At 45.2% G+C, this 27,975-nt stretch overlaps 2 protein-coding genes across 4 annotated transcripts; both read left to right on the top strand.

Annotated features, from left to right (window-relative positions):
• The first annotated feature begins 811 nt into the window (after positions 1-811).
• Positions 812-14,450, top strand: TMEM171 (transmembrane protein 171). 3 transcript variants are annotated; one of them, XM_069776014.1, is made up of 5 exons: positions 812-945; positions 6,454-6,582; positions 7,054-7,772; positions 9,504-9,645; positions 14,125-14,450. In XM_069776014.1, the coding sequence occupies exons 3-5, from the start codon at positions 7,142-7,144 to the stop codon at positions 14,351-14,353; spliced, it is 1,002 nt and encodes a 333-aa protein (XP_069632115.1). In that variant the 5' UTR covers positions 812-945; positions 6,454-6,582; positions 7,054-7,141; the 3' UTR covers positions 14,354-14,450. The 3 variants fall into 3 exon arrangements, with proteins under 3 accessions (XP_069632115.1, XP_069632116.1, XP_069632117.1); XM_069776015.1 differs by having other exon boundaries at positions 822-945; positions 5,137-6,582; XM_069776016.1 differs by lacking the exon at positions 812-945 and adding an exon at positions 1,236-6,391 and having other exon boundaries at positions 6,492-6,582.
• Positions 14,451-21,186: 6,736 nt separating this feature from the next.
• TMEM174 (transmembrane protein 174) lies at positions 21,187-22,891 on the top strand. The gene is made up of 2 exons (XM_009924746.2): positions 21,187-21,818; positions 22,789-22,891. Exons 1-2 carry the CDS (start codon positions 21,187-21,189, stop codon positions 22,889-22,891), a joined length of 735 nt encoding a protein of 244 aa, XP_009923048.2.
• The last annotated feature ends 5,084 nt before the right edge of the window (positions 22,892-27,975 follow it).

The raw sequence follows: 27,975 nt of genomic DNA, 5'->3' as shown, positions 1-27,975 counted from the left end.
CTCTGCTACCAAAGCCAGATTCTTCCTCCACGCTGCCTGCACCCATCACGCAAGAGAGCAAGTACCTTCTCCCATTCCCAGTGGTTGAACCACCTCACCACTGAAGGAAATCAGTCACTTCTAGGCTTGGCCAGTCTTCAATGCCTAGTAAGTTCCCAAGTGTGCGGAAGTAAGGCTAACCTTGGTAAGCCTGAAGTGCCGACCACAAGAAGAAGGGCTCCTGAAACGGGAGATGCAGCGCAACCTCCCTGAGAGGGCGGCTCACCCGCCTCACCTCGAAGCCACCACTATTTCAGGGGCACACTAGACCTCGGCCACGTACGCACGCCTCCAGAGACGCCTGCAACGGCCCTGCCCAGCCAACTGCGCCCGCTCTCCAGCCCATCAGCTTGGAGATCTCCCAGACGGGCGGCAAACACACTCGCACCGCCGCGGAGCCGGCTCACAACCAGCCGGGAGGATCTCCTCAGCCTGGCCTCCAGCGCCAGGGGCGGCCGGTTACCTCAGCGCCTCGAGGCGGGGTGACTAACAATGGCGTCGCCTCGCACCTCCTCCTGCTCCTCCTCACCCGCCAGGGCAGCTGGCAGGGCCCCAACGCGGAGCCCACCGCCCCGAAGCGCTCCGGGTCCGGGGGCAAGGGGCGACGGAGCCGCCCCCTCCCTGAGGGCCGCGGTAGGGCGGGAAGCGCCCTGGCCGCAGCGGGGCGGGGCGGCTGAGGGGCGACGCCGGCCGGCCGTGGCGGCTGCCGCCGGGCGGGGCGCTCGGTACCGGGGGAGGCGGTGCCGCCGCAGCAGCCGCCGCCGCGCCCACGGGCCCTCGGGGCGGCTCGGCTCGGCTCGGCTCAGCCCTGCCCCGCGCCGCCACCGCCCAGGTGCGCGCCGCCTGGCGCAGGTGCTTAAATAGCGGCGCCGGCTGCGCTGCCGCAGTCCTTCGCGCTGCGGCCAGGTAAGGGGCAGGCGCTAAGCGCCCTTCGCCGCCGACCCTTTCCCGCACCTGCTCCGCTCTGTCCGCCGCCGGGGCCCGAGGCCGTGCCGTGGTGCGCGGAGGCCGCCCCGCTGCGTGCCGCCATGGCGGGGCGCTTCCCCGGGCCCCCGGTGGCCGGCACGGCTCCCGCCGCCGGTTGAAGAAAGCGACCGGGCGGGCGCGAAAGTAGCGGGCGGTCCCCGGCCGCTCCTCCGGGGGTCGGGGCGGGGCGGGGGGGGAAGCCGGGGAGCGCCGGTGTGAGGAGAGGGGGTCGCCTCCGGCCGGCAGGCTTTCTGTCGGGAGGCGGGCGCTGCTGGAGGGCGGCTCGTCCTCCGGCTGCCCCCAGTGAGGGGGCCGCGGCGGGCGGGTGGGTTTGTGCCGCGTCTCGCAGCGGCCGCCGGCGGCTCGGCCGCGGTCGTGGCCGTGTTTTTTACTCCCCTGAAGGGTGGAGGCTGGGGCTGCGCCCCTGCGTGTCGCTTACGCAGGGCATGAACGTCCTGGGGTAAGAAAAGCCTCTTTATCTCCTCCCTGGAGAGCCCAGCGCTCCCCACACTGCTTGCCTGCAGTGACCTTTAAGCCATCCCTGTGAGAGGACGGGATGTCTCTGAAGGGGCCTCTGCAAGTTATTCTGCTGACATGCAGTGCTCCCGTTGCTGCTGGTGGCGCACGGCTGGGAAGGCACTGGGGAGGAGGCTCTCGCTAGGGGGTGATGGGCTGGCCCTGTGCGGGCCGGGTGCTGCTCCTTCGCAGGGAGGTGATGGACAGGCTGCCCTGCCCCAGTCCTCGCTCCAGCGTGATGCACCGGAGCTGTACGTTCAGGGCATGGTCCATTTCTGTTGAAAACCGGGCTGGTGCATGAGGAGGAGTATGCCGTGGGATGCAGCTTTTCCCAGATGGAGTAGAGCTTAATTGCTTGTCCATGAGTTGGCTGTGGTTTAATGCCCTGGGCCAGCATCAAGAAACTGGGACAGGAAGGCTTTGGGGAGCTTTTGGAGTCCTACATCTTCCTGGTGGTCGCTGTCGTATCCTCTCCTCTCAAAGATCTGTATGTCTCTGTGTGTGTCTTTTGCTGCTCTGGGGTACTCAGCCCCATGGGGCAGACCTTCCCAGAATTTGCCAGAAATATCTTTGTCTTGTGTTATTTGTCTGAACAAAGTCAGCTCTGCCTTTAACCGTGTCCATCTACCTTCCCCCCAGTCTCCTTGCAGGTACTCCAGAAAATAGGAGTTTCTTTGTCCCGGCTCATGCGTGCCACCAGTTCATCATGTGAAAAGCATCCCACCCACATACATGGGACACTTCAGAGCCCATTGTTTAATCTAGGTGCTGTCCTAGTTGCCTGCATGGCATCCAACCAGTAGGTTACCAAACTTTGCTTTGCAAGGTCCTCTCTGTGTCTAGACACCCTTTTGGGGTCCTTGCATCCAACCATGGCATTGGGACTCTCTTCCCTGCCAAAGTAAGGGGGGAACATTTGTGGACCAGCTTTTACTCCAGCTGGTTTTCTCCTGTAGCCCACAGGGATAGTAGTTGACAGCTTCTTCATGGGGCGCAGCTCTGTCTGGCACAGGTCAGAATCCCTGACTCTGCCAGTTTGTGGTGAGGAGGATCCCTGGCACACGTGTCTGGAGACTGGCAGGATTCATGCCATTTTCTGGAAATTCCTACTGCAGCTGCTTTCCAGCACTTCTCCAGACATTGACTCCTGCCCCATGCACAATGGTCGTAAATAACAACATAGCGTTACCCCTCTTTTACTGTGAGCTGATACAATCATTTTTGGCATTGGCAACCCATATGGGCAGCGTTTGTTTCAGTGGCATCTGCTCCCTGCTTAGGGATCTTTTTGCACAGCATGTAAATCTTGGAAGTCCTCCTCTGGGGTATCACAGTTGTATGCTCTGTGAGATGAGCACTATCAGGGACTAATTAGAGTCTGCATACATGAGATCAAATTGGATATATTTGACATCTCAAAACTTGTAGTCTTAATGTTGCTTGAAAGTGGAAAACTGAATGTACATCCTGTGAGGCCTTCCCCCCAAGGTCTTCATAGAAGTGATTAAAAACACCATGAGGAGGGAAGAGTGTGGGGACGGAGGTGGCAAACTCCAATTTACTTTAACCAGCTGTGCTCATGTATGGGTGCTTCTGCTGAATGTCAAGAGTGCAATCCAGTGGTGAAACTGTGATATGATAAAAAACAGAAAATGGCACAGGTACAGAGGCAGATGTGAATGGAGGAGAAAATTAGATACAGAGAGTGAGAGGAAGTGGAGAGCCATTCATGTTTTGACATGGAAGTTAAACTGAATGAAGTTGAGAGGACTTTTCCTTCCAGGTAGCTTGTCCTATCAGGAGTCATGGTTTAATTTGAAACTAGGGAAGAAAAGAAAAATTTTAAAAATTAAAAAAAAAAAAATTACACAATGGCAATGGCAACTTCCCAGTAGCAGTTAAAAAACTGGAAGTATGGGTGAAAACACTTAAATGGAAAACTTGTGAAAAGGATGGCTTGTGACTTCTAATGGGGTTTCCATTGTGGACTACAACTGACAGGGTATTGTAGTTCTTGAAATAACAATACAGAGTAGACCTGATCCTTCTGCATGAAATGATTGGGTGCTTTTGCAAGTGAAAGAACAGGAACAGGGCCTACTCTGGGAAACATAAAACAGAGGGACAGCAGTGTTTTAATTCTTCCAATGCTTCTCTCTTTTAAACCTCAGTTCCTGTATTCATATGACTGCATGGGGCTATCAAATTTCATATGAGTAAGGGGGAGTAAATTTATAGCCCTGGTGTTTGCAGTGGAAATCTTGGACAATATGGACTCTGAAGGTTCAAACAGAAAGCAAGAAGTCCCAGTTTCATCATTAAAACTTGTATTTTAAAATCCTTGGAGTTGTCCATTAATGTGAAAGTTGCAAAAGAAGTGTTACACAGAAAAATTACAAGAAACTGTGATGTTACTTCCTGTTCTGTATACCTGGCATGAGCCAGACTTACAAAAGGGTAAAGCACTATATCAAGTTAAGCTTATAACCAGACTTCCTTTACAAGCTATGTTTCCAGCTCCCTCTTCCCTCATGCTTAACTGCCTCCACACTACTGGATTTTGTTCTAGCAGTTTCTGACCTAGTATTTCCATGTCTGCTCTCAGACTTGGGGTCAATATGAAGGGAAAATTCCTTTATGTCAAGATGCCTGTGGAGATATCAGATGGAAATATTTCAAGCACATAGCCAGTATAAGGCTTGCTTCTTTCTTAAAATAGTTTTTCTTGAAACACAAGAAATAAAGCTTAATCTTGCACTGGGTTTTCTATTAAAATTTGGTGGTAGCGTAAATGAAAATTAGTCCTCCCTTGGATTTTGCAGCATAAAATCTGTGGCTTTCATCTTCAAAGCCACAACAGACTGTTCTGAATGTTCTTTCTTTTGTGGCCTGAAGGAATTAAGAAAATATGCACATGCTTCATTTCTAATGTGTGTTTTAACTTAATCTCATAACAAGAAGATTGGTGGAAAAGAAGCAGGCGCTGTGTTGGAGTAATGAGAACAAATCTCTAGATTTTTCTTTTTAAGGGCTAAGTGTTTGAATTTTTTTTCCTCACATTATTTCCTTTTGTCCTAATTTACTTGCACTTATTTCCATGTTTTCTTCCCTAGAAGGAACTGCGAAGAAAGGATTCAGAGTTCTCTCTAATTATAGTGTATTGCTGTTACAATGGTTAATGTGCCTCAGCAGAAAAATATCTCAAGACAGTTGTGTCTGAAACGGGGCTTTTTTTGGTTGGTTGGGTTTTCTTTCTATTTCAGAGGCCCTTTTCTCGGTTTTGTGCATTTTTTGGTAGGTCAGTAAATCTGAGCCACCTCAGATCAATTGTGAAAATGGGAAACATTTCTAAACATGAAGGAGCATATGCAGTTACGAGAAACAATTTTATTAACTTAGGAAAGACCAGCGAAATCAAGGAAGGAGTGATCAACCTAATCCATTTTCTCTGCTCAGAAGCAGAGCCCCCAAACTGACTCCAGCTCATGCAGGATTAAAAGTGTTGCTGGCTAAAGGTCTTCAGTTTGAAATCTATCAGAATTTCTTTAACTTCTTTTTTGTGACATACTGTCCTATCTTTAGTGCTCTCTATAACCGTTTTTTCTTTTTTTCCAGAGTGAAGCTGTGACTCTTCTGCCAAGGGACCCTCAGTTAGCAGTTTTTCAAAGCAGTCTTAGCTGAGGGATAGATTGAATTCAGAACAGTGAAGAATCGCTTAGCAGACATAGTTTACAAATTAACTGACCACAGTAATGGGATGCATTAAGGAGGGTCCCCCTCAGTTCTGCTATTCGAGATAGCGAGCTGGGAGACTTTGTTGCTTCCTGCAGTGGCTTTCTTGCTGTGTGGTGCAGCCTGTTTCCTTGCCCATCAAGTCTCATGCTTATTGGGCCTTCTACCTGCATGCTGCTCTCTACCTTCTTCTGTGCTGCTGGGGGTCTGGTTTGATGTTCAGCAGTAAAGCATTTAACTTCATCATTCGTGTATCTGCTTAGCCAATTCTTTAATTGGGTCCTACTCTTACAAGTGGCTAAGTAAAGTGACTTGATAGATTGCCTTGCATCGCAGACAGATAACTATGTATTTGAGTGACTAGTGGGTTTTATGGTTGTGTTTTGTTTTCATCCCAGTGGGGCACTGCAGTTACTGGGGAGTGATGTGAAGCTTGTTGTGGCTGACACATGTTCAACAGTTTGCTTCCAGAAATCACATAATACTTTGTTTTTCTTGTGGAATAACTTTTAGTCCCTATATATCCTTCCTGATACATCCAAGCTGTAGAAGAAGTTGTCTGTCATGGGAGACTGCTGGTGAGGGGAAGAGAGCAGTGTTAAAACACTGCAGTATGAGCATGCTGAAGTACTTCCTACACTTGGTAGGGGACAGCTTTCTCATGATCAGTCCAGACTTACTGTTTTCCATAGTCTGAAATTCCCCTGGGTTTCAGGTTGGCTTTTGATGGATAGTAGCCACTTGGACCGGAATCTCTGTGATTGCTAGTCACCGTGGTATGGAGTACAGGTGTCCACCTGAGCCCTGTAGGCCAGAGTGTCAGAGCAACACAAACTTCCTTGTGGGTAATGGTAGAATTTTTTTTTTCCTAGAGCTCACTGAGTGGTACTCCCCACCCCAGTTTGTCCACATCCAGCAGATTTGTCATCTATACTACCATATGGACTGTTATTGGCCTCAGCACTACCTTCTGTTTTACTTCTGAATCTAGACTCCTGTGGGCTCAGAAGCCTTCTGGGAGACATGTTTTATATTTCTTTTTAAAGCTTTCTTGGAGCATAGACAAAGGATTCAGGAGTAGGGAAGGTTGAAAGGAAGTGTGGGAGCAGTCTGCGTACCAACTCTAACTATGGAATCAGTGAGACTTGAAGTACACAGTCTTTAGTATGGCTTTTTTCCTTTTTTTTTTTTTCTTTTCAGAACAGAACCAAAAACCTTCTGTGTACTTGCTCTTGCAGCAGTATAGGACAGGAAGCTGATTTAAGGAGAGAAACAGAAAAGTCTTTATTGCTTGTGGAAGGAGAAGCAAGATTTATATACTTCAAAAAGGTATGTATTAGAAGATTTACTTTGTAAAAAGTCCAATAGTCATCAATACTCATTTGCATTAAGGTTCTTTCAAGAGCTGTCACTTCCTGTCAGTCACTACAGAAATTTCCCCTAGCTTTCTGTTTTCGGGGGGAAGGCTAGCCTGTCCTTGTTCCCAAGATTCAGCCTTTGAAAATAATATCCCCTTAATCATAAGACTGTGTATCTAAAGAAACAATTCATTTAGCTCTGCAACAGCAATTACAGGTGTTTTCAGTCTAACTGTAAAGCAAGTTCTGTCTTTTCATCAGCATTCAACAGCAGCAAACTTGATTAGGCCCTTTCATTCATAATGGAGGTACTACAAAACAGAAAATACACCAGGAGTATACAATATAGGCTGAGTAGCAATTGCAGAAGTAAATGTTATAAAGTAGCTAGTCACACTGGGGTTTTTTCCCTCTTTTGATTTGTGTATTTTCATGTTCACAGATCTACTGTAGTTTTCTGCCACTTAATGCTAACAGGGAAAAAAAAAAAAAAAAAACACAACTCATCTGCTTGAGGAGATTCTGTTGTAATGTATCCAGTGGCTGTTCCTGCACCAGGAGGTGAAGGAAATAATGGACAACATGGGAAACTCATTTTTTTCCTTTTTGTTTTTGGAGCTGTGTTGCTCTGCGCTGGATTCCTGCTTTCAGTCTTTATTCTCCAGTCATGCCCATCTGGAACCTTCAGTGACTGTAATGAGGTCCTCAAGGCTGCGGGGCCTGTGCTTGCTGTAACTGGACTGGTTTGTGTTTTACTGGCACGATCAAGGGCTAGGCTGTACATAAGACAAAGACAATTGCAAAATGAGCAGGTGTACAGCCTTATTTTTTGTCGCGGTAGCTGTCAGTTTGCCCAGTTTCTCATATTTGGATTCCTGTTTTTAACTAGTGGAATGCTAATTAGCATCCTGGGCATTTGGGTTCCTGGCTGCAGCCCCAGCTGGCACAGCATACAGCTCAACCACACCGGCAGTTCTGATGTGGACCTTCAGGGCTGTGGATTCCTGTCACTTCAAATCATGGGACCTTTGATTGTGCTCACTGGGTTGTGTTTCTTCGTGATAGCTCATGTTAAAAAGAAACAAAACTTAAATCTCAACCAAGAATCTTGCGAAAGTGAAGAACATCCTGAGAGCCCTGACTCTTTTCAGGTTACAGTAGGTGGGTAAATAATGTGTGAACTTTACATTTGAGAGTTCATAGGGATTTTTTTTCCCTTCTTGATTTATCTCTGAATATTACTCACTTGAGCTCTAAGCATGTCAGTTCTGGCATGTCAAACCAGCCAAAACAGAATAATGTTGCTTTGCCTTGTATGTTTACTGCATGGTCAGTTCAGTTACCTTTCTCTCAAAGACAACACCTCTCCTTTGGCATAAAAAGAAAGGTCCGACTGTCTGTGCAAAAGAAGCCATGTCATCTGACACAAATGAGTCCAATCCACTTCCTTTCACCAAGGGTGTAGCTGACACTGCAAATCACAGGTCTAATGACTTCTGTGACTATAAGATTTATTTTAGCGTTGAGCTCTGACCCCTTAAAGAATCTGATTCATAAGCAGTGTATTGTTTTGGGTTTTTTTTGTCATGGCCACATCTTCCATCAGTCAGAGATGTAACTGCAGGATGCTTCTGTTAATTGCACAGTATTTGAGTAAATGTGGTACGTTAGCAGGGAATGCTCCCCTGCATATAGGACTGCTTTTAATACCCCATGAATACATTCTGCACATAGATTATGTGGGTAACTTTCTAGCTCTCAGAAAGGATTAATGAGTCAATTGTAGTATTGGTTGACTGTCATCTGACTGATTGGACTTGAAATCCATTATGCAAAACTTTTTTTCCTTCTGCCTGTCAAACCAGCGTATAGACCTGTAACGTGGTGACCCTCAGAAAACGTGAGGGTTTAAAGTTAGTTTTCCAGCCACCAGGATAAATCCAAGGGTCATAAAAAGGAATTCAGATAGTCTTTAAAGGCAAGAAAGCAAAATTAGTGGATTCCTTTTGTACTTCCATCAAGAAAAGTAAAACTGAAAGGCTGAAGGCTGAGGTCTGGTTGGCATAGTGACATTCTGGAACACTGGTGACTCAGCTAAAAAACACCCCCCACCTCACTCAACATTTTTGATGCTCCCTGACCTGTCTCTGCAGACAAACTTCGAAAGAAGAAAGGTGCCAGACAGCTGTGAATGTTTATAGAAATTATGCAAGCTTGGTGACTGATACAAACTTTGTTTTAAAAAAAAAATAAAATTGAAACTCCTCAGTTGCAAAATTGAAATTGGCAGATACGCTGCACTTAGTACTGGATACACTTAATAATGAATTATGTATCAATAGTGTCGTGGTACTAATGTTAGTAGTGCACCTTCAGCTACCAGTAATTTAGTAGGCAAACTGTCAAGGCACACAAAACCAATCATCAGAACCATTAATGACTTGAATACTTTTGTTGTAACACTGCAGTAGATGTGGAGAAACTTAAACTGCCCTATTTTAGATATGTGAGGAAAACTGAATACTTGCCTACCCTTAAAGTAAGCCAACAGTAACTGTGTACAGTTTCTGAAGACAGCCAACAGTAAAGAGGTTTGTGTCTTAGCTAGATGGAACATGCCCCTTGCACAGCTATATTTTCTAAATGAAATCTTCCATTTATGAATATGCTGCATCTTTATTTTGGGATAATTTGGGTTTTGGACTTAACTCCAATGTACTTTAACAGCCCAGAATATAACAGTTCTGTATGTGGGATCATTGCATTTTATCTTAAAAGGTAGACAAGTACAAATACTGGAATTCCAAGGACAGGAAATATTCTAGGATATGGTTAGAATAAACAGTGGTGCTCAATTTTTCAGAGGTAGTAATTGGTGTGGTTTTTTCCTAGGTGATGCTGTAATGGTATTCCCACCTCCACCACCTCCTTATTTTGCGGACGCTGTGTCACCAACTGTGACACATTGTCTTATGTCAAGTGGTTTGCCTACAAGTGAAAATCCTCCACCATACCACTCTATCTTCAGTGATGGGTAAGACTGTTTTCTTCTTTGGCTTTGGAAATCTGAGCTGTTTCTCAATGTATCCAAGGCAATGTTCTTAAATAATCGCTGTGAATTAACTCTCTACTAGGCACTACAAAGTTTTCTAGTGCATCACTCAACTAACTTTGGATACCTTACTTGAAATGGCATTAAAATATCCTAGTGTAAAAGGGGAATCACAAACCACAGAGTGACCTTCATGAAGCTTGAATTCTTACCAGTTTATTATGACTGAAAAGAACTTTTGAAGTGAAAACAAAGCCTTAAATCCGTGACCTTATTAAATATACTTAGATCAGCTTTCTTCCACAGATTGTCCAAGAGGAAGTGCCCCTGACAGCAGTGCCCCAGTAGCATGATATCTACACTGCCAGATTTTAGGAAGCCTCTGTAGAATCAATGCAGCGAGCCCTTCATGACAGCTGTCCCCAGGCCCTGTGACCCTGGGAATGCCATGTTAGTGTATTCTGTTCTCCCTGTGACCCTTATCTCACTGCTTTGAGGAAGTGAGACCTGCCATGCTGGTCTGCCTTGTTGCTGCTGTGGCAGTGTGTTGAGATAAAAGGATTCCTTGATACTGCAGGAGTAGAGCAGGAGGCTCCAGGGAGCTTAAAAGGGAGGTTGCAGTGCCAACTTCATCTCAAGATGTTGTACCTTACCCATGCAGCCACCCTTCTATACACTGAGTACAGCTGATTTGCTAGATGCTGCCACCACCAAGCTCAGGGAGCAAGAGCTGCCAACTGACTGAAGAGTTGTCTGCACCACAAGAACTTGCAGGGTCATTTATTCCCTGTGTGTTACTGCCAGTAGGCTGCTAACTTGAGGGTGAAAGAGGTCACTGCAAGCAAGGGCCGCATACTAGGATCCAGAACTAGATCTGGCCAGGAGAGCTAGATGACACCTGCCTAGAGCTCCCAACTTACTTTCAGGCCCTTAATGATCCAGAATTGACTGGCTTTACCTTTTGGAAGGTCCTATGCCAGCTTGGTTTTGATCTGTGAGTCAGTAGGTGGTGTGGGACTTTTTCATTGAATTACTTTAGTTTACAAGACTGTACCTGCAGCATTCTAAGCACCATCACTGCAGCAAGAGCCCCAGCCTGCCTGGTTGCATCCAATTGTAGTAGTTGTTGGGCCATTGCTTTAATAGCTTTCCACTAAACTCCAGACTTCTCTGCTCACATGAGGTAGTGCGTTCCATGACCAGCTGTACCAGCTGTGTGCCTGATGTCGGTACTTCTTCAAAACTCTAGTGCTAATTTTCCTTTTGAAGCAAGCAAGCACAAACCCTCTTCCTGCCCAAAGACCTAAATGCTGCAGGAGGAAGATACTTGTGTTGGCAATGGTGCTTATTCTTGTTACCATGCTGTGTGCAGCCATGGCTGTGGCTTTTTAGTCATCTTTTGAAGTATACCTGGTGAATTCTTGAGGCTCAGCCCCACTGTGTGACATGCTGTTCTCTAGTCAATCACCATCAACTCCTCATGCTGTCTTCTATTCCCTAGTGCCCTCCTCTAAACATTTTCTCCCCATCTTTGTTGGAGACAGCAGGTGCCTTTTTCTGTTGCTATTACCACAAGCCAGACTGTCCTTCTGCCTTTTCTCAAAATATTTTTTTTAACATGGAATAAACACCTCTCTGTTGAAAACCCTACTCACTCTTTCTTGTTACTAGTGCAACACTCTCTAGTGCACAGTGGGACTGGCCCCCAAACAAAAAAATTACGTGTTCATACCACATGGGAAGGGAGATGCTCAGTGTTTGGTTCCCACTGACTGAGGTCCAGCTTGAGGTTGATGACTTGTGCTGAAGGATGCAATGCCTAATAAACCCTAGCTACACACATAATTCATTTAGTCTGCTGTTTTTCCATTTAAATTGTTTCAGAGAGAGTACTTTTTGTACAAAGCTGATGAGAATCTGTTGATTACTCAGTGCCCTAAACACCTGCCAGTTCAGGATGACAAGGGTAGTTGTGGGGATGAGAAGGATGTCAGGGTTGATCAAGCAAAAGTGCCTTCCAGAGAGCAGTGGCTCTCATGACCAGGCACAAAGTGTTGTGTGAAGAAACATTTTATTAAGTATAAAAGTCTTTGCCTGTTCTCAGATTGCAAGTGAAATATATCAGCTCTCAGAACTATACTACTGCAGTCAAAGGGCACCCAGAGCAAGCGGGAGAGAAAATAAACTCCTGTGGCTGAAGGAAGGAATTTTCATGAAGTGTCTGTGTTCTTATTGGGCTTGGTGAAGGCGTCCACAGCTGGAAGGTGTTTCATACCAGCTGCTGTTAGTCCTGCAGTTAGGCACCACACTGAGCCTGTCTGTGCTGCAGTTCCAGCATGTGCTGTAACTCGCTTCTGGCATGTACTTCCCAGATGTACATACAAAGCACATGGATGTGTGGAGAAGTGGCTTGCCCTGAGTGTGAACCTGGACCTCTGGTAACCCTCAGGCAGCCAATTCAAGTATGGTCTAAGGACACCCTCAAAAAACATTTCAGTTTAAATACATATAGAAGACCAGGCTGGAGTGGATAACTGGGAGAAATATGGGAACATACATGTTCTGCTGTAGCCTTACAAGCAGCTGAGAGACAGAGTGACACTTGTACCACCTATCTGTAAAAGTACAATGCACAAAACTGAGGGCCACAAGTCCTCTCTACCCTGTAATTTCAGGCCCTGAGTGGGTTGCCTGCCCATTTGCTTGGTCAAATGTGTGGATTATCAAAAGGTGTGAAAGAATGCAAGCAGTACATCCTGCACTGAAAAAGGGAAAACAAAGGGCAGTGGGGGAATGGCAAAAAAGCTAGTTCCTCAGACTTCTTGTGGGCTCTCCCTGCTGGTGCACATACCAGGTGACCCCTCTTTCCTTCACCCATTCTCCTACAAAATCCCCTGCAGCTGGATCAACTGCCTCAACCCACAAATGTCCATTTCTGGTGCTCTGAACTTTGTGTGTGATTCCATCAGCTTAATCATCGTCAATTGCCTGTCTTGACTTCTCTGTCTTGTGAACATATGTACTCAAAGAGGCACTTTGTAGCCCAGCTTGTTGGGACAGTTTCTAGTGGAGTGGACGAAACATTGCAGCCTTGGATGCAGAAACCCTGACATCCTGCTTTGGTGTTCTGCGGCTGGGGGTGCTCTAGCTGTTGCCCCTCCATGCTCCCTAAGGTCCTCACAGAGACCCTGTGAGTTGATACCACCTCTGGGTATTTCACTCAATCATGCTTTCCCATGTCTCAGCACTTGGTAGCAGCCATGGCATCCTGACTAGTGCAAATTGGTTCCCAAGCCCTTTCATGGAGGAGAAGCAGTGGCCTTGTTCCTCCTAACACAGTGCCATGGTTGAAGATCCCAAAGCTGGAAGGGAGTACCCACTTCATACATGGGTGGTTACTAGGCAAATGTGATTTGCCTCTTTAGTCCATTGCTGCATGTTTTATCAGGAGGTGCTGTGGTGCAGGCTGTGCTGGATGAGAGTGCTTGTAGGAAGCTGAGCCATGGTGATCCCAGAAGTGGTTGCTTTTTTCCTGCAGGCTGTTACATAGCACTTCAGCATTTGTCTTGTAGTATGTTCTCTTCTCTCTCCTTTAAACACACACCCTCACATGCCAGTAACAGCACTGAAGATGAGGTGACTATACTCTATATTCCTGCTCCTCACACAGTATTGGTGTGGGTACAGATGTATGCAAAAAGGCAAGAGTCAGCTCTGGGAGTGAGTCATGAGGAACAAGTTCTTCCCTTTCCTTGGGAAGCAGCTGAAGCAATATGTTGAGGGCGAACTCCAGGGCGAGATGAGCAGGGTACCAGAACCATGTGGGTGCAACCGATGGGTATCCAGTTGTGATGGTCAGAGGAGGGCAATGAATACTTGGCTACCCTCCTTGACTGTCACTGGGAACTTAGCAGTCTGGTCATGTCCAGTTGCTTCTGCGCAACTCTCTGAGCTGGAATGCTGCTCGTTATGTCTGTCATGGGTTGCTGGAAAGCTTAATAAAAGTTTCAAGTTGCCTTTCATGTAAGATCTCAAATGGCTAAGGATTGTGATTTTTGTGATGCAATTCTAAGTCTAGGGACTGTCTTTCTTAAGGGAAGGGAACAGTGTGTATGTGATAGACTACAAAAGGGAAGATACATTAGGAACCAAAGATCATAAGAAGATTTAGTAAGATTGTGAGATAGCCCTGCCAGAAGCAGCTAATACCCATAAGCCAGGCTGTGGCTGGTGATGTGAAAGGTTAGAAGGGAGGTTGTTTGCCCTTCCCCTCTGAAGTAATAGAATTTTCATATGAGTCATAATGTAGCCCACAGAAAAAAATCCTAATGCTTATGCAAGTTCTTTGCTTCAGGGATTTTTAGGGAGCGTGTGCATACATGTGTGTTTATGTAAGTCAAGTGGAATTTCACTCACAGTAGAGAAGTGAATTATGCTAATATGCTGGTTTGTGTTTTATAGAGCACAGCTTGCAGATGATGGAAGAACAGTTGCTGTTAGAGACTATGAAACCATATATACAATTTCTGGAAGCAGCTCACCGTCAGATATCTTACCGATGCTATACCTCTCCTCTGAATCGCCTCCACAATATGAAGAAAAAGCATCAATAACAAATAATGAATATTCCCCATCTTCTTCTTCATCTTCTTCATCTATTTCCTTAGCCACATCTGACACCAGCTCATAGAGGACTGTCAGTTAGACTTCATTTTTAAATTAAATTGTACACCTAGATTTACAATTTTTGAATTTATTTACATTTTGTAATAAAAGCAGTAACATTGTCTGTGTCTAATTTTTCATCAAAAAGCGTAAATGATTAATTTGGGCTTCAAGAAATATTAGATAATGCTGGGCTTCTGAGCAAGTAGTCTGAAGGGATTCAGTTCACTGCAAGAATGTTAAATGCTCATTTTGTTCTGTTACAGCTTCAGTTTCTATTTTTAGTTGTTCTTTATATAATGGAGGCGCTAAATAGAGACCAACTTTTTTTGTTTATTTTAATTAAATCTGGTTGGAGCTTCAAAAAAGAAAAAATTAGGAAGTGTTTTTATTTCTATTGCTGTATGACTTTTGTGGAAAATACTTGTTTGCAGAGTTACTGAGTTTATATATGCTCTGAGAGCATCACAAATAGGGGTGTTTAAGGTTGGGACCAAATAAGTTATGGAGAACTTAAATGGTTACTTTTTGGTCTGCCTGGTAACAAACAGTCCATATCTTAATTTAGACCCTCTTTGGTCCTTGTGTAAGTATAATCCCTGTGAAAATCAGTTTTAGGGCAACACTGAGGGTAGTTAATAGGCTAACAGTTTAACTGTGGTAATGACTGATTTTGGGAGGTTTATACTACTGTTATATATCATCATTCATGGTTTATACAAGGAGTGCTTATTTTGTGAGAGTGAGCACCACTCAGGAATAGCATTTTCGGAGTGCAGACATTACATACCAGCAAATGCAAGAGAGGCAGTTTCATGGAAAGTCATGCAACAGATGTTTTTAACTGACACAGCACTTGACAGACCCTTCAGGAATACAGGCCTCCTAGCTCCTCTGTCCCAGTGCAGCCCATAAGTTAGTGGTACCTGCCTGCCTTCAGGATGGAGTGACAAGAGATTCTTGTTCTGTTTTGCAATTGTCTGCACCCATTCCCAAAATGAAGGATTTGCTTGTAGCAGGTAAGGATAATTAGCAGGAACTTAGTTGCTGCTGACTTTTGACGCTTTATGACTTGCTCTGAGCCCTGAGTTTGAGTAAACCAGACCTGATTCTGTGCCCAGAAAGAGAAGGTGGCAAAGCTACTGTTTGGGCTTGGTTCAGCATGGTGAACTTACCAGCATTAGAACATCTTGCAAGAGCAACCTCTTTCTTGTTCAGCTGAGTCTCTGAACACCTGCATGCTCTGGGACCTCAGCTACACCTCAGCTTGTGTTCTGCCATGTTGAATTTCAGAGAATGTGGCTGTAACAGAATGCCAAGCTTTGGATTAAGCACTGAAGTTCCCTCCTGTGCCTGGGGAAAGGTGACTGCCTCGTGTCATCTTTCTGTGAACATGCCTCTCACCTGCAGAGTTCTTTAGAGAGGTGCTCAGGAGCTCCTGCATTTGGCCATTTATTTCCACCTCTGTGTTGTTCTCTCAGTTGTGCTAGTGCAGCTCTTTGTGCAGCCACACAAAAACAAACCAGCCAGTGAGGGAGGTATATTTAGCCAGCAATAGAGCTGAGGGGCTTATGCATGCAGAGTAATGAGCAAACACAGCACAGAGAGGGATTTAGTATGTGGGAGCTGATTAAACTGGCATGACTCAGCCATGGGAAATGTCTATGTGAAGAAAGGGGATCCACAAAAGCCAGCAACCATTTTGTCCTCTTTTCTCTCAAGTGTTTTTTACCTAGTAAGTTTTTCAATTATGCTGTTCCTTGAGTGCCTTCTGTAATCCAAGCTATGGTTTACCATCTTTCTGATTTTTTTTTTAAAGCTTTTTTTTCTAACCTGATTTTTAACAGTGATGTCCACTGCCCTGAATGATTTGTGCATACAAAGCCTTGCACATGTCAAAGGAGCTTGGCTCTCTCTCTCTGGATGTGTCGTGCTATTATATAGCAAGTGCAGAAGCTGGGGTATTTTACCTAAATCTGCTGGGGTATTTTACCTAAAAGATCCCATACAAACGAAGACCCATGTTGGCTTTTTTCTGTTGTTTGAATTGCAAATGAACACTCATTTGCTGAAGAGGTTAAACATCAAAAAGTGTTTTAACAAATAAGTCTGGAAATATGTCACCATCTTTAAAAAAAAAGAAAACAACAAAAATACAGTCAGGTCTGATTGCTAACTGTAAAGGTATTAACCTTTTGGGCTGCCCGCAATTTGCTCAATCAGTTGTTCCCAAGATGTACACAAGAGACCAGACAAATCAACTAGATTATGTTTACTCTGAGCTGAGTCCTCTGGAATTGAAACATGATCTTCTTGGGTTTTTTCAAGGTTATTGTGTTTTGATCTTCTACTGCAGAGTCTCCAGTGTGGATCACTTTATTTCTAAAAAAGCAGTCTTTACAGAAAGCATGCTTTAGAAAGCCGCTGACCTGACTCTTCAGAGTCAGCACCTGAATTTTCTGGGAAGTGTAGGTGTTACTTATCTCTGAAAATGAGGATTGAAAACAGAATTTCTCTCTGAGAAAGATGCTTGGGAAATAGTTTGATGTACATCTGTATTGACATCTTCTATTTTTGACTTGGAGAATCATTCCTTGAAAATTCAGTGGATGTGCTGGGTGCATCTCCATAACCTACTCAGCACTGACAGCTGACATAGCCAGGACAACAGTATTTGCTTACTGTGTTGTTGAAATCTGTTTCAGCAAGGTCAGAAAATCTGAGTAAGAGGCTGGCAGATCTGCCTCCACAGCTGAAGGCTGCCACTGGGTGAACTGCATTAGTGGGAGGAATTTTTGATGTGAGGAGTAGGGTGAAATGTCTGTATTAGAAAGGAAGCAACACCTTGTAAAACTATAAAAGTAGCTTAAAATAATACAGAATAGCATTTTTATTGAGGAAGTGAGATACTTTACTGTCACACTAATGGTGCTATAACCCCCTTTCGGCCCTAAGGTTAGCTTAAGTGCTTGACATACAAATGCTAGGGAGCAAATCAAGTTGGTTACTGATTCACACTTACTTAAACAGGCAAAGTGGGAGGTTAAGGATTGCTTATCTTCTGTAAGTAAAGTTAAGGTCTCTCTTCCTTGCTGCCTGCACTGGCATTGCTCTGCTTCTAAATGCAGCACTTCAGTTCTTTGGATATGAGAAGTATTCACAAAAATATAGATGCATGCCTCTTCTCTAGGAGAAGTCTTTCTTCCTGCATCACCAGCAGCTAAAAAAAAAAAAAAGGAAAGCTAACTTATCTGAAAAACTGAGATTGCACAGATCTCTGCAATGATGCTGTGTTTTTCGGATAGCAGTACTTGCTGGATTGCACCCACTCCATCCTTGCCCTTTGTGATTGGTAGCACTGTATCCAGCTTTCCCTTTTCCATCCTGCCTCTTCAGAGTCATGGCTCATGAGGCACTTCTGTGTCCAGGCAGACATTTTTACCAATACCTCCATGTTCCTACAGCAACCATGTCAGCCTTCACTTAGATCTGTGCTCCTCCCTCTATCACTCATGCATGTATCTGGATAATCAGGTATGGAAATACCTTCAGTGGCTGCTGACAAGACAACATTCCCTGTGAGCATATAAAACCACCTTGCAGGTAGATTCAGTTGTGGGCAGCTGGCTGAACCTGCTCCTTGCAGCTTATTTACGCTTTGAGGCTGGCAGTGCAGTAGTACAGGGCCCCAAGGCACAAGGCCCACTCATGGTGGTTCTTTAGGTACTGCTGTTACACAGGTAATTTGTGTTTTCCACTAAAGATGCCACATGCAGCCACATTTCTCTAGGAAAAAGTGTCTCTCAGTCAAATCATTGGGTCCTTAATCTCCCTACAATTGAATGTTTCGTTATGGAGTGATACTTTGTACCTACTCTTTTTAAAGCCAATCAGTGTGCAAAACTATAGTATAATTTTCTTTTATATGACATCTTTTGCATGTTCTATGACTAAGTGCCTGACTATATTACAGGCATGTAAGAAAATAAAACCTCACTACAATAGGCTGATAATGTGAACAACTATGTAAAAATAAATAAGCAGAAGGAGAGGAGAAAATGATTAAGTGAAGGCCTGTCAGTGTTTACTAGGATGACTCTTGAAACAGATTAGAGAACTGAGGAGGTGCAGAGCATTACAAAAACCTGCTTCCAGCAGCAAGCGCTGCAGGGGAAGTCTGCATTGCTGATAGAAAATTATGTAGAGGAACAGAAAGCAAAGCAGTGCTTCTGCTCAGGAGTAAGGTCCATGAAGCAGATGGGAACAAAACTGTAGTGAGATCTGAAAACAGCACCCATTACAAAAACCTTACTCTGAAAAATTCCTTAGGTTTCACAAAACTGTTTTCATTTTGGGGGGAATTATTCCAGGTAAAAGGGGATGCATTTAGTAAATCAGCACCTTAAAGTGAATTCCTAGAACATACACTTACTTGGCAAAGAAAAGTGCTGGCCTTAAAAAATCAGTTGATCCAGTAATCTCTTAAGACCTTGACAGCTGCCTGAATACAGCATTGCCACTGTCTGGGGAAATAATGGGAGAAATGTGGGGATGCTTTGAGGAAATTGTATCTTACAAAGAGGGTGCAGTTTACAGGGAAAGGTGTAATTTTAATTTAGATCCTACTGCACCAAACAGAAAGTGGTTTCCATCCCATTTTCAAAGTTCCAGTGACAAATAGCCTTGGAAGAAACCGCCTGTATTCTCCAGCTCTGCTGTGCACTTGCTCAACAACCATGAAGTCATGTCCTAGGCCAGAGGCAAAGGCCAGATGATGCAACACCCTACTTGGAAAACTCTGACTCCAGCCAGCATCTAAGGACCATTGCGTAGGACCGAGGAAGTGCTCCAGCACAAGCCTGTTGCAAACAGCAGTTGCAAAGTTCTTGAATGAATGAGAGGAGGAAGGTGACACTACATCTGTATATACATTTGTATATACCATTAGTTAGACAGCTATTATGATACAATGCTGCTTTTAAAAGGATGTTGGAAAGGCTAGAAGATTCAGCAAACAGTGACAACAATGATTCATAGTATGGAAAAACCGCACTTGCAGAGAGCAGTAACAGAAGTTAATTCCATTAAGTTTACCAAATATAAGGTTAAAGGTGACTTAGGTTTTGGCTATAATTACCAATACAAGGACAGCTTATCTAGTATTTCAGCCCTTTCTAATTTAGTTGTCATACAAAACCACTGCACTGCAAACCCTAACACTTTGCTCAAGTGGTGCAGAGAGTCCTGACTAGACTTGGTGCTGTGGGAAAGGCTGATCTTGAGTGTATTTGTCAGAAAATTTGTTGGCACCCTTGGTAATAGAAGAGACATAATACTGGCTTTGGAAACTTCCCAGATGCTTTTTGAAGGACTCCAGCACTAATATTCATCAAGGTCTATCTGCTAACAAGTGCGAAAGACATACCTGCAGTTGCATTCAGCATCAGTTGTGAAGGTGCCAAATTTGGTGAGCAGCCCCTTTCAGAAGAGAGCTGTTGTCACACTGTGTGATATGAATGCACAGTAGACTAAAGGCACCTTTACTGTTTTTGAAGAAGTAGTCTGAAAGCTGAGTTTTCTAGTTCTAGGGCTATTTTTACCTTATAAATCTCAGGATAAGCTTGCTTCCCCAGAGCTGCTGGTAGCCGGAAAGAGCATTATACGTTCTACCACCTGAGTAGTAATCTCTGTCCTGTGCGTACTCCCCTGCCATGTTAGTCAAAACAGATCGAGTAGTCGGAGATTTTTCTCCTTAAGGAATCATACAAAGCTGTTCTACCAGAACCCTCTGACAGCAATTACTTTAGTCTGAAACTGTTAGGAAACAGAAAATCTCAACATTCAATTAATCTGTCTGTTTAATATATGGGACATATGTTCAACAGAACAATTCATTGTGATGTAAAAAAAATATTCTCAGTACTTCTGAGTACAGGATAAGATCCCTCGCTTTACCAGGTTTAACTTTACAGGAGATGCTTTCTCATTCCTGCAGTGGTGCACTATTCAGGGTATGTGGGCTTTATTCAGTATAAACTTTGAGGAAGGGGTGGAGATCCCACAACAAAAATATCCACAATTAAGGGGAAATTACAGAGCAATTATGCTACCTTCAACAGCTGGAAAGCTTTGGCTGGCTTGAAATAACTTTTCTCCCACAACCAGCAGCTCTCCCAGGCCGTTCAGCACTCACCACTCTCTTGCCACTTACCCTCCCACCCACCCACTGCTCCTCCTTGGCAAAATACCAGAAAGCCTACTTCAATATTTTTTAAACCACAGAAGCTGTGGACTGCAGAACAAGCTGCAACAGAGGTCCAGATGTGAAAATAAATGTCACGCTCCAGAGCACCACAAAGCACTCCCAGCAATAGCCACGCATTTTCCTGCAGATCAGGGTTGCTGGAGTGGTGGCCCAAGGACAGCAAGAGTCACCATACTGCTGTTGACTGAACGTATGCTGTGCATATGTTGGATGCATCAGCTGGCAGGGGGCCTAGGAAAAGCTGCGGTGACTGCAGCTTCCTTTCTCTCCCATATGGCATGGGCACAGTGAGGAATTATCAGTGGGTGCCAAATTAAAGAAGAGGATAAACAAAGAGATAAGCAGCCAAGCAAGGGTGAAGCCATTTCGGAAGCGATGGTGGTAATTCAAGAAGTCTTTAGTGATCGCTTCAGGCTTCACTTCCCAGACCTTTATTCTTCTAAGCAAAGTTTATTCTTTCACATGATGGACTCTGTTAACCATACACACACAAAGTTCTTGTATAACTAACCTGAACCTTCGACTTTAAATGCTCTGCCAAGTCCCTTACAAGCCTGCTTTCTCTTGAGACGGAAGATACATTATACTCAGTAATGGAGCAGAACAACAACAATGTAGAAGATTTCTCCTTGAATGTCTTTTCTGTCACTCCTTATCAACCAAACAGATCCGATGCTCTGGTGTCAGATGGGGATAAAGCCGGTGCCACTTTGCTCTTTTCGGGTGTGTTTTTGGGACTCGTGGGGATCACTTTCACCGTGATGGGATGGATAAAATATGATGGCATTACTCACCTGGAGTGGACTCAGTTACTAGGGCCTATTCTGCTGTCTGTTGGGGTGACTTTTATTCTGATTGCTGTTTGTAAATTTAACATGCTTACATGCAAGCCCTGTAAAGAAAGAGAGGAAAATACGTCAGACCTCGATCAGACTGCAAGTGGACAGTCCTTTGTCTTCACTGGCATTAACCAGCCTATAACTTTTCACGGTGCCACAGTGGTACAGTACATCCCTCCGCCGTACCCAGCCCAGGAAGGCATCACTGTGAGTCCTGGCTACCTTCACCCGGTGCTCAGCTGCTGCGGTGCTGTTTCCTCCAGCACCTCACCAATTCCCACCCCAGGATCTGCTCACTTCTGCCCTGCGTACCCCCTGGACAACCCAGCTTTTACCGGAGATGAGAACTACGCTACTTATCCTGCAGAGAATACCCGGAATCAGAGGTACATCTTCTGAAATGCCTTAGTGTGTTTGGACACAGTCTTCTAAGTATTTTAAGTGCTATATAGATTTCAAAGGAAACAAAAGCTGGTCCAGGGTGTTATCTTTCTTCAGACATTTTTTTTTTCTTTCTTAGGAGTATTTCTTGAGTAAAGTCTATGGAGACATACTTTTTCTGGAAAGCATTTTTATCCAAATGAAATTCCCTTATGAATGCCCTTCAATTTTCAGTCTACTAAATCTCTTGTTATTTTTGAAGATATTATTATAGATGCTGCTGCTCACGGGATTTTTTTATGCTTATCTTACTACCTTTAGTCTGTTGACCAGAAGGTTATTATATGTGCAGCCAGAGGCTTCCACTCAAACACAATCACAACACACGAGTCAGCGCACAAACAGCATTTTTACGACAATGCGAGAGTTAGTTTGGTACCAGATGCTCTCTCTCCTGATTACGCCTGGTCACCACACGCTCCTCTCCCACTGTAGCAACCTTCTAGCCCTTATTCTTTTCCTAGTTTGGGGTCATAAACAAGATCATCGATATTACAGAGCAGGACAAAACTGCTTTAATCAGACACAAAATAATCTTATATAGTTCCTTCCTCTAAGGCAAAATATTCTGATTATAGAAATTACTCAGGATTATATCATTCCTAGAACACAACTCACTTTTAGTTCATTTATCAAAGTCTGTTTGAAAAACTGATGACTGACCCATCGTCCTCAGGAACATGTTTGACAGGCATAGGCAGCATGAAAACAAAGGTCACGTCCTGACATCTTTATACTTCACAAAAAGAACACAGCAAATGGGTGAATCACAGTAAAACTTCATCTCATAGCATCTGCTCAAGAAGTCAGGAAGTGCTTTGCCCAGATAAGGCTGACAGGATGCAGCACTGAGGTTACTTGCATGATTTGTGTTTGCTGAATTCTTTTTGCGCCTGCTCCTCTTCCTATTTTCAGGTCAGAGGATGGTTCTGATGAGCCAGAAGAACTGCTGGAAGACTACGCCTGTGACCACTTGTCACCTCCACGTTATGAGGAAATATACCCACTGTCTTCATAAAATAACCATGGACGACAGACGACAATTCTAAGAGATGCCAGCATTTTAATCCCCAAGAATCTTTTCTTTAAACACTTGCATGATAAGGAAGTGTGAGCAAGATCTTGGCACTGAAACACAGTTCAATATCACTGAAGATATTTAACCAATCCCCTCTTTTTCTCCCTCAAAATTCATTAGCTCTTTGCTATGCAGTTTAGTAGCAGAGCTATTAATTATTTAATAGCAAAACTATTAACAGCAAAGCTATTAAACTCAAGGATCTAAATCCATATTACGGTTCCCCAACAAGAAGCCTGATTTTCAGACTTGCTGAAACCAGTGTGAACTGTGAATGTACAAGATTTTTGTGGAAGGTCATGATTGCTCCTGGACATTCAGCATCATTAGAAAACACTTCATTTATTCTTGATATATTTTCCATCTTGATTGTCTGGGAAACTTCAAAAGTCCTCAAGTGGCTGATCCATGAAAGTGCCTATAGTGTCTTAATTCTGCCTGATTCTTTAGATTAGCTCATGCATTAATAAGTCCAGTCTACAGATGAGACTTCGTCTGCTTGGTTCACCTGTACAACCCAGTCCTGTAGTCAGTTTTTGAGCACCCTGCTTGAACCAGAGCATCCCAGAACAGAGAAAATACGAATAGTGACCTCTGTCCATTTTTACACAGACCTCTAAGAGATTCTGCATGCATCACATTCAGTTCCCTTCCCCACCTGATGGGATGCAAAGAAGAGTCCTAACAACTACTAGGTTAATGTCCCTAAAGAAAATGGCACCTTTCTGAAGCCTTGACAGAGGTGTGTGGTCCTACCAGTTTTAGAGGCTTTAACAATCACAGCTTGTCCCTGCTGCACCCTCACTCTATGGGAGAGCTGTGGTGGAACCCCTCCTGAGGTCCCTTCTTGTTTGAATTTGGGTCCTAGGCACACAACTCAGGCTGTAGGTTCCCCCAGAGCATCCAGACAACTATGGGCTGCAGTGAACTTTATTGTTCAACTTTCAAGATCAACATGGTTCCAGGCACTGGTAACCACAAATGGATTTTCAGCCGTATCTAACAGAGGATGAAGTGCATAAGCTGCAAAATCTTGCAATCCAGAATGGAGGTCCCAAAAAGCTTTACTCTAAGCCCCAGAGCAATGAGAATGCCATGAGTCCTTTGATTTTTATTTTGTATTTCCACATATGCTTCAAGTTTTGCTTTTGAGTGTGCCTAGAAGTGCCCTGACACAGCTGGACAAGTCACTACCTCCCCATGCAGGATCCTATCAGTTTTGCCTACCTCCCTCAAAGGGCTCAAGCCAAAAGTTGTTCTCAGCCCACACCTGCTGGAGCAAGCACCACGCAAAACAATCTAGAGGGCAGTGGTCACCATCCAAAGTAACCGAGAGGTGTGCTGCTGGTGTACCTGTGGGTCAGTCTCCTGGCCTGGAATAGCACCGCTAAAAGCAGGTGTCTGTTATGGAATGCATGAACTTTCTCTGACTTGCCAACACAGCTGTCTCAGCTTCTGCCAGTTGTCATCGATCTGTGATTGACCTCATTGATCTCATTCCTGAAGGCTGGAGAAGCCTGGTGTTGAGCATGGGCAGGCGGTACTGGATGTACCTGGCAGCTGGAAGTCAATGAGTGTCCATCCAGCCTTGCTAGGAATCAGGAGACATAGCTCTGGATGGAGAGATGCATTCAGAACTTTGTCCAGTTGCATGGAGCTGCAGGTGTGCACCGACCTCCCTGTCCTGCATACTTAGAGGGTGCCAAGAAACAAAGCATTTTTGGAGAGGCACAAGACAACCACTGTCCTCCATAGGGGTGGACATGACACTCACAGACACTCACAGAGGTCATATTTGGGATGCAACATTTAAACGGACTCGAAGCTGGATTAGTAACTGCAGCAGCAGCTACTGGACAGTTACTACAAACTATGTGCACCATTTTTCTCACTAGAGAAATATGGAGCACACTGATTTTCAGCAGTGATGGCCTGGTGTTAGCAGGTAGGCATGTGTAGTTGCAGAAAAGCAGGCACTCTGTGTTCAGCATGATCTCTATGGGATTGAGTAAGAGAACAGAAGGTCTAAAAATAAATGCAAGTTTCTCTTATGGAAATCTCTTGCTCCTCTTCCAGAATTTACACAGAGGTGAACTCATCCTCCCTCCACAGCAGGAAACTGGAAGGTCCCAAATCCCCACTTAGTTCCACATGGACAGATCCCTGCACTTAGCACGTAGTTCTGCTGACTCCAGCAAGCACTGCAGGAGCACAGAGGTCAGGCTTGATGGATCCAATTGCAGGACCAGGGTCAAAATTTCTACCCGATCACCCTCCCCCACAACAAGAAAATTCCTTCAGTCACAAACCACAGGCTTCTGCTGCTGCTCTTCTCCCCCACCCCTCAAATATTTGACATAAGCATGTTTCATGGGGTAATTATAGCTTTATTTTCATGACATCAAATTGTACTGTCAGAGTAAATATGAGAAATCTAGAAGATTACACTGTGGACTCCATATTGGTTTTAAAGTGTACTTCTGTAGACACTAAGTTCACTGAAATAGACCTGGTTTTCTTTTCGGTGAGAAGGCTGAATAAATAATTTTAAATAAGTACGTATTAAAATGATCTTGACCCATCAGATGAATTCTGCCTGAATTCTGTAGGAGTCTTTTCATGTTGCACAGATATTTGGGAAGCTCCAATCTGACAACATTTCCTTGCTGTATTGATTGCTAATTACTGTTTTTAAGAATAGAGCAATATTCTATGAAGGCTTTTCTTCCTCCTCTTCCTTCCACCTTCTACTTTCATCCTTTTTTCTGTTTTAACAATTTTTTTTCTCTTTAGGGCTTTTTTGCTTTTGTTAGTGTATGATCAGTGATATAACCATCCCATGAATTCACCTCTCAGCATTATGATCTTCTACCCTATGACGAGTGAAAGAGCAAACCTATTTGGCCAGACCTTCAATCAAGGCGAACTGACACAGCTCTGCTAGATTATGCTGATTTAAATCCTCGGAGCAGCTGGAAGATTGTATTTGAGATATTGCTCAATCCACTTTTCATTTAAATTCGTGCTCTTTAAGCAAAATTACCTTCTCCCACATTGCCTGCAATGCTACTGCAGACATGCAGAATGATGCTTTATTATAGTTAGAGGCATCTTGAATTCTAGCCATAGTGACAAAATGTTGTAGGTGAGTATTCAACTTTGTAACACTGACTGGGTTATTGGGATTTTTTTCCTAATATGACTCCACTTATAAGGTTTTGACTATAAGTTTGTTAACATATGAAATCGGTAAACATGTCTATTGATATGAAGCTGAACATGGGCTGTTCATTGCAGTAAAAATTCTGCACAGAGCTGCGCTGAGATCGAGGAGCTATTTCAAAACACTGAATGCCACATGCCAAATGCAGCTGCAGAGTGCAAATTTCTTCTCAGATAAAATCTAAATCTGAAGTCTGCTTTTTAACATCAGTGCTGCCATATCTGTGAGGAAGTACAGGAATATATGAGTCAAGATTTGCTTTGCTTTGGTCTTGTAGCACTTTCTCACAAAAGCCTAATTTCACCAGAGGTGCCTGTTTCTGCCGCTGATGCTCCTGTGCAAGTGCCTGCACACACGTACCCAAGCAGAAAGCTCGTGCAAGTGGGTGTTCAAAGGCAGTAGTGCTGAAATCCCTCAAAGAGTTATTTTTAAACTGAATCGGGATTTAGGAAACTGGGGTCTCGGGAAAAAAATAAACCTGTAAGTAGGGCTCGTTCCTTTCCAGAGAGCCCTAGTTACGTGCACGGCCGGCCTTCGGCGCGGGGTCCCCGCGGGATGCTCGGGGATGCTGCTCCGCGCCCCCAATTCCGCGCGGAGCCCGAGCCCCCGCTCCCACGGGGCCGCGCCGCTCTCCCCTGCCCCGCTGGGCCACGGCCGAGCAGCTTCACCCCGAAAGCGGCCGGAGCGGTTCGCCCGTACGCCTCCCCGGCCTCCGGCCGGCGCCCGCCGCCATGACGGCGCGCCCCCGCCACGTCCCGCCGCCGCCAGGGGGCGCCGCAGTGTCCCGGAGCGGCTGCCGGGGCCGGGGCCGGGGCGCGGGGAGCGGGCCCGGGGGCCGGGGGCCGGGACCCGGGGGCCGGGCCCGGGGGCCGGGGGCCGGGACCCGGGACCAGGACCGGGCCGAGAGCCGGGGCCGGGGCCTCCCGGGTGCAGTCCCGGTCCGCGGAGCTGCTGTGCCGGCGGCTGCCTCCGCCTGCCTGGCAGGCGCCGCCGGGACCCCCGTTTTGCTTACCCGCCCAAGTTGAAATCGGACGGTGAGAACGCGATCGTGCGTCCCCGCTGACTCGGCAGGTGGCAAGGGTGCAGAGCCGGTACATTTTAAGCTGCTGCCTTGTTGTATGGCACCTGGCTTTTGAGCCAGGAGGGCTGAAGCTTTTCTCCCTTACTACGAATACTAAAGATGCCATTAAAAAGTAGCCCGGGCTCCCACACAGCTGACAGTTGGCTTGTTTGAGGAAAAAAATACCTGTGGTGAAAGACCTAGTGAAATCACCAAAGAACTGGGTATCCCCGCTCTCACAGGAGTGGACGTCTGGAAGGACTTCAGCCTGGGGAGAGATGCTGCACAGTGCACTCACATGCAGCTTCCTCCTCCTCCTCACTCCTGTCATCTAATGGGACCGACCTCTCTCTGCGTGAAGGGGTAGGGGGCAGTCCAAGAGTCATTTGCAAAGAACTAGGGCATGCTGTTGGTATACAGCATATAAAATAATCTGTGCCTGCTGCAAGTATCATTATTGGCTCCACTTATCATTATTGACTCAGCTGTCAGAGTGAACAGACATCAGGCAGGACTTGCTGCACATCACTATAGCCACTCCACCCCCAAGGGTACACCGGTGTGTCTGGCAGAGAAGCCTACAGCACAGCCAGGTGGGATCTCACAGGCTGTGCCTGCATTAGCTGAGCAGCGCTGCTCAGCAGGAGTGGGTCTGCAAAGTGAAACAGCAGGTGCGGAGAGCCTGGTGTCCACATTCACTGCATGTTGGAGAGGTTTATATCAGGCCTGGCCCTGTGGACT

The sequence above is a fragment of the Haliaeetus albicilla genome, chromosome Z (assembly GCF_947461875.1).
Source record: "Haliaeetus albicilla chromosome Z, bHalAlb1.1, whole genome shotgun sequence".
Taxonomy (NCBI): domain Eukaryota; kingdom Metazoa; phylum Chordata; class Aves; order Accipitriformes; family Accipitridae; genus Haliaeetus; species Haliaeetus albicilla.
This window is presented reverse-complemented; position numbering and strand designations above follow the sequence as displayed.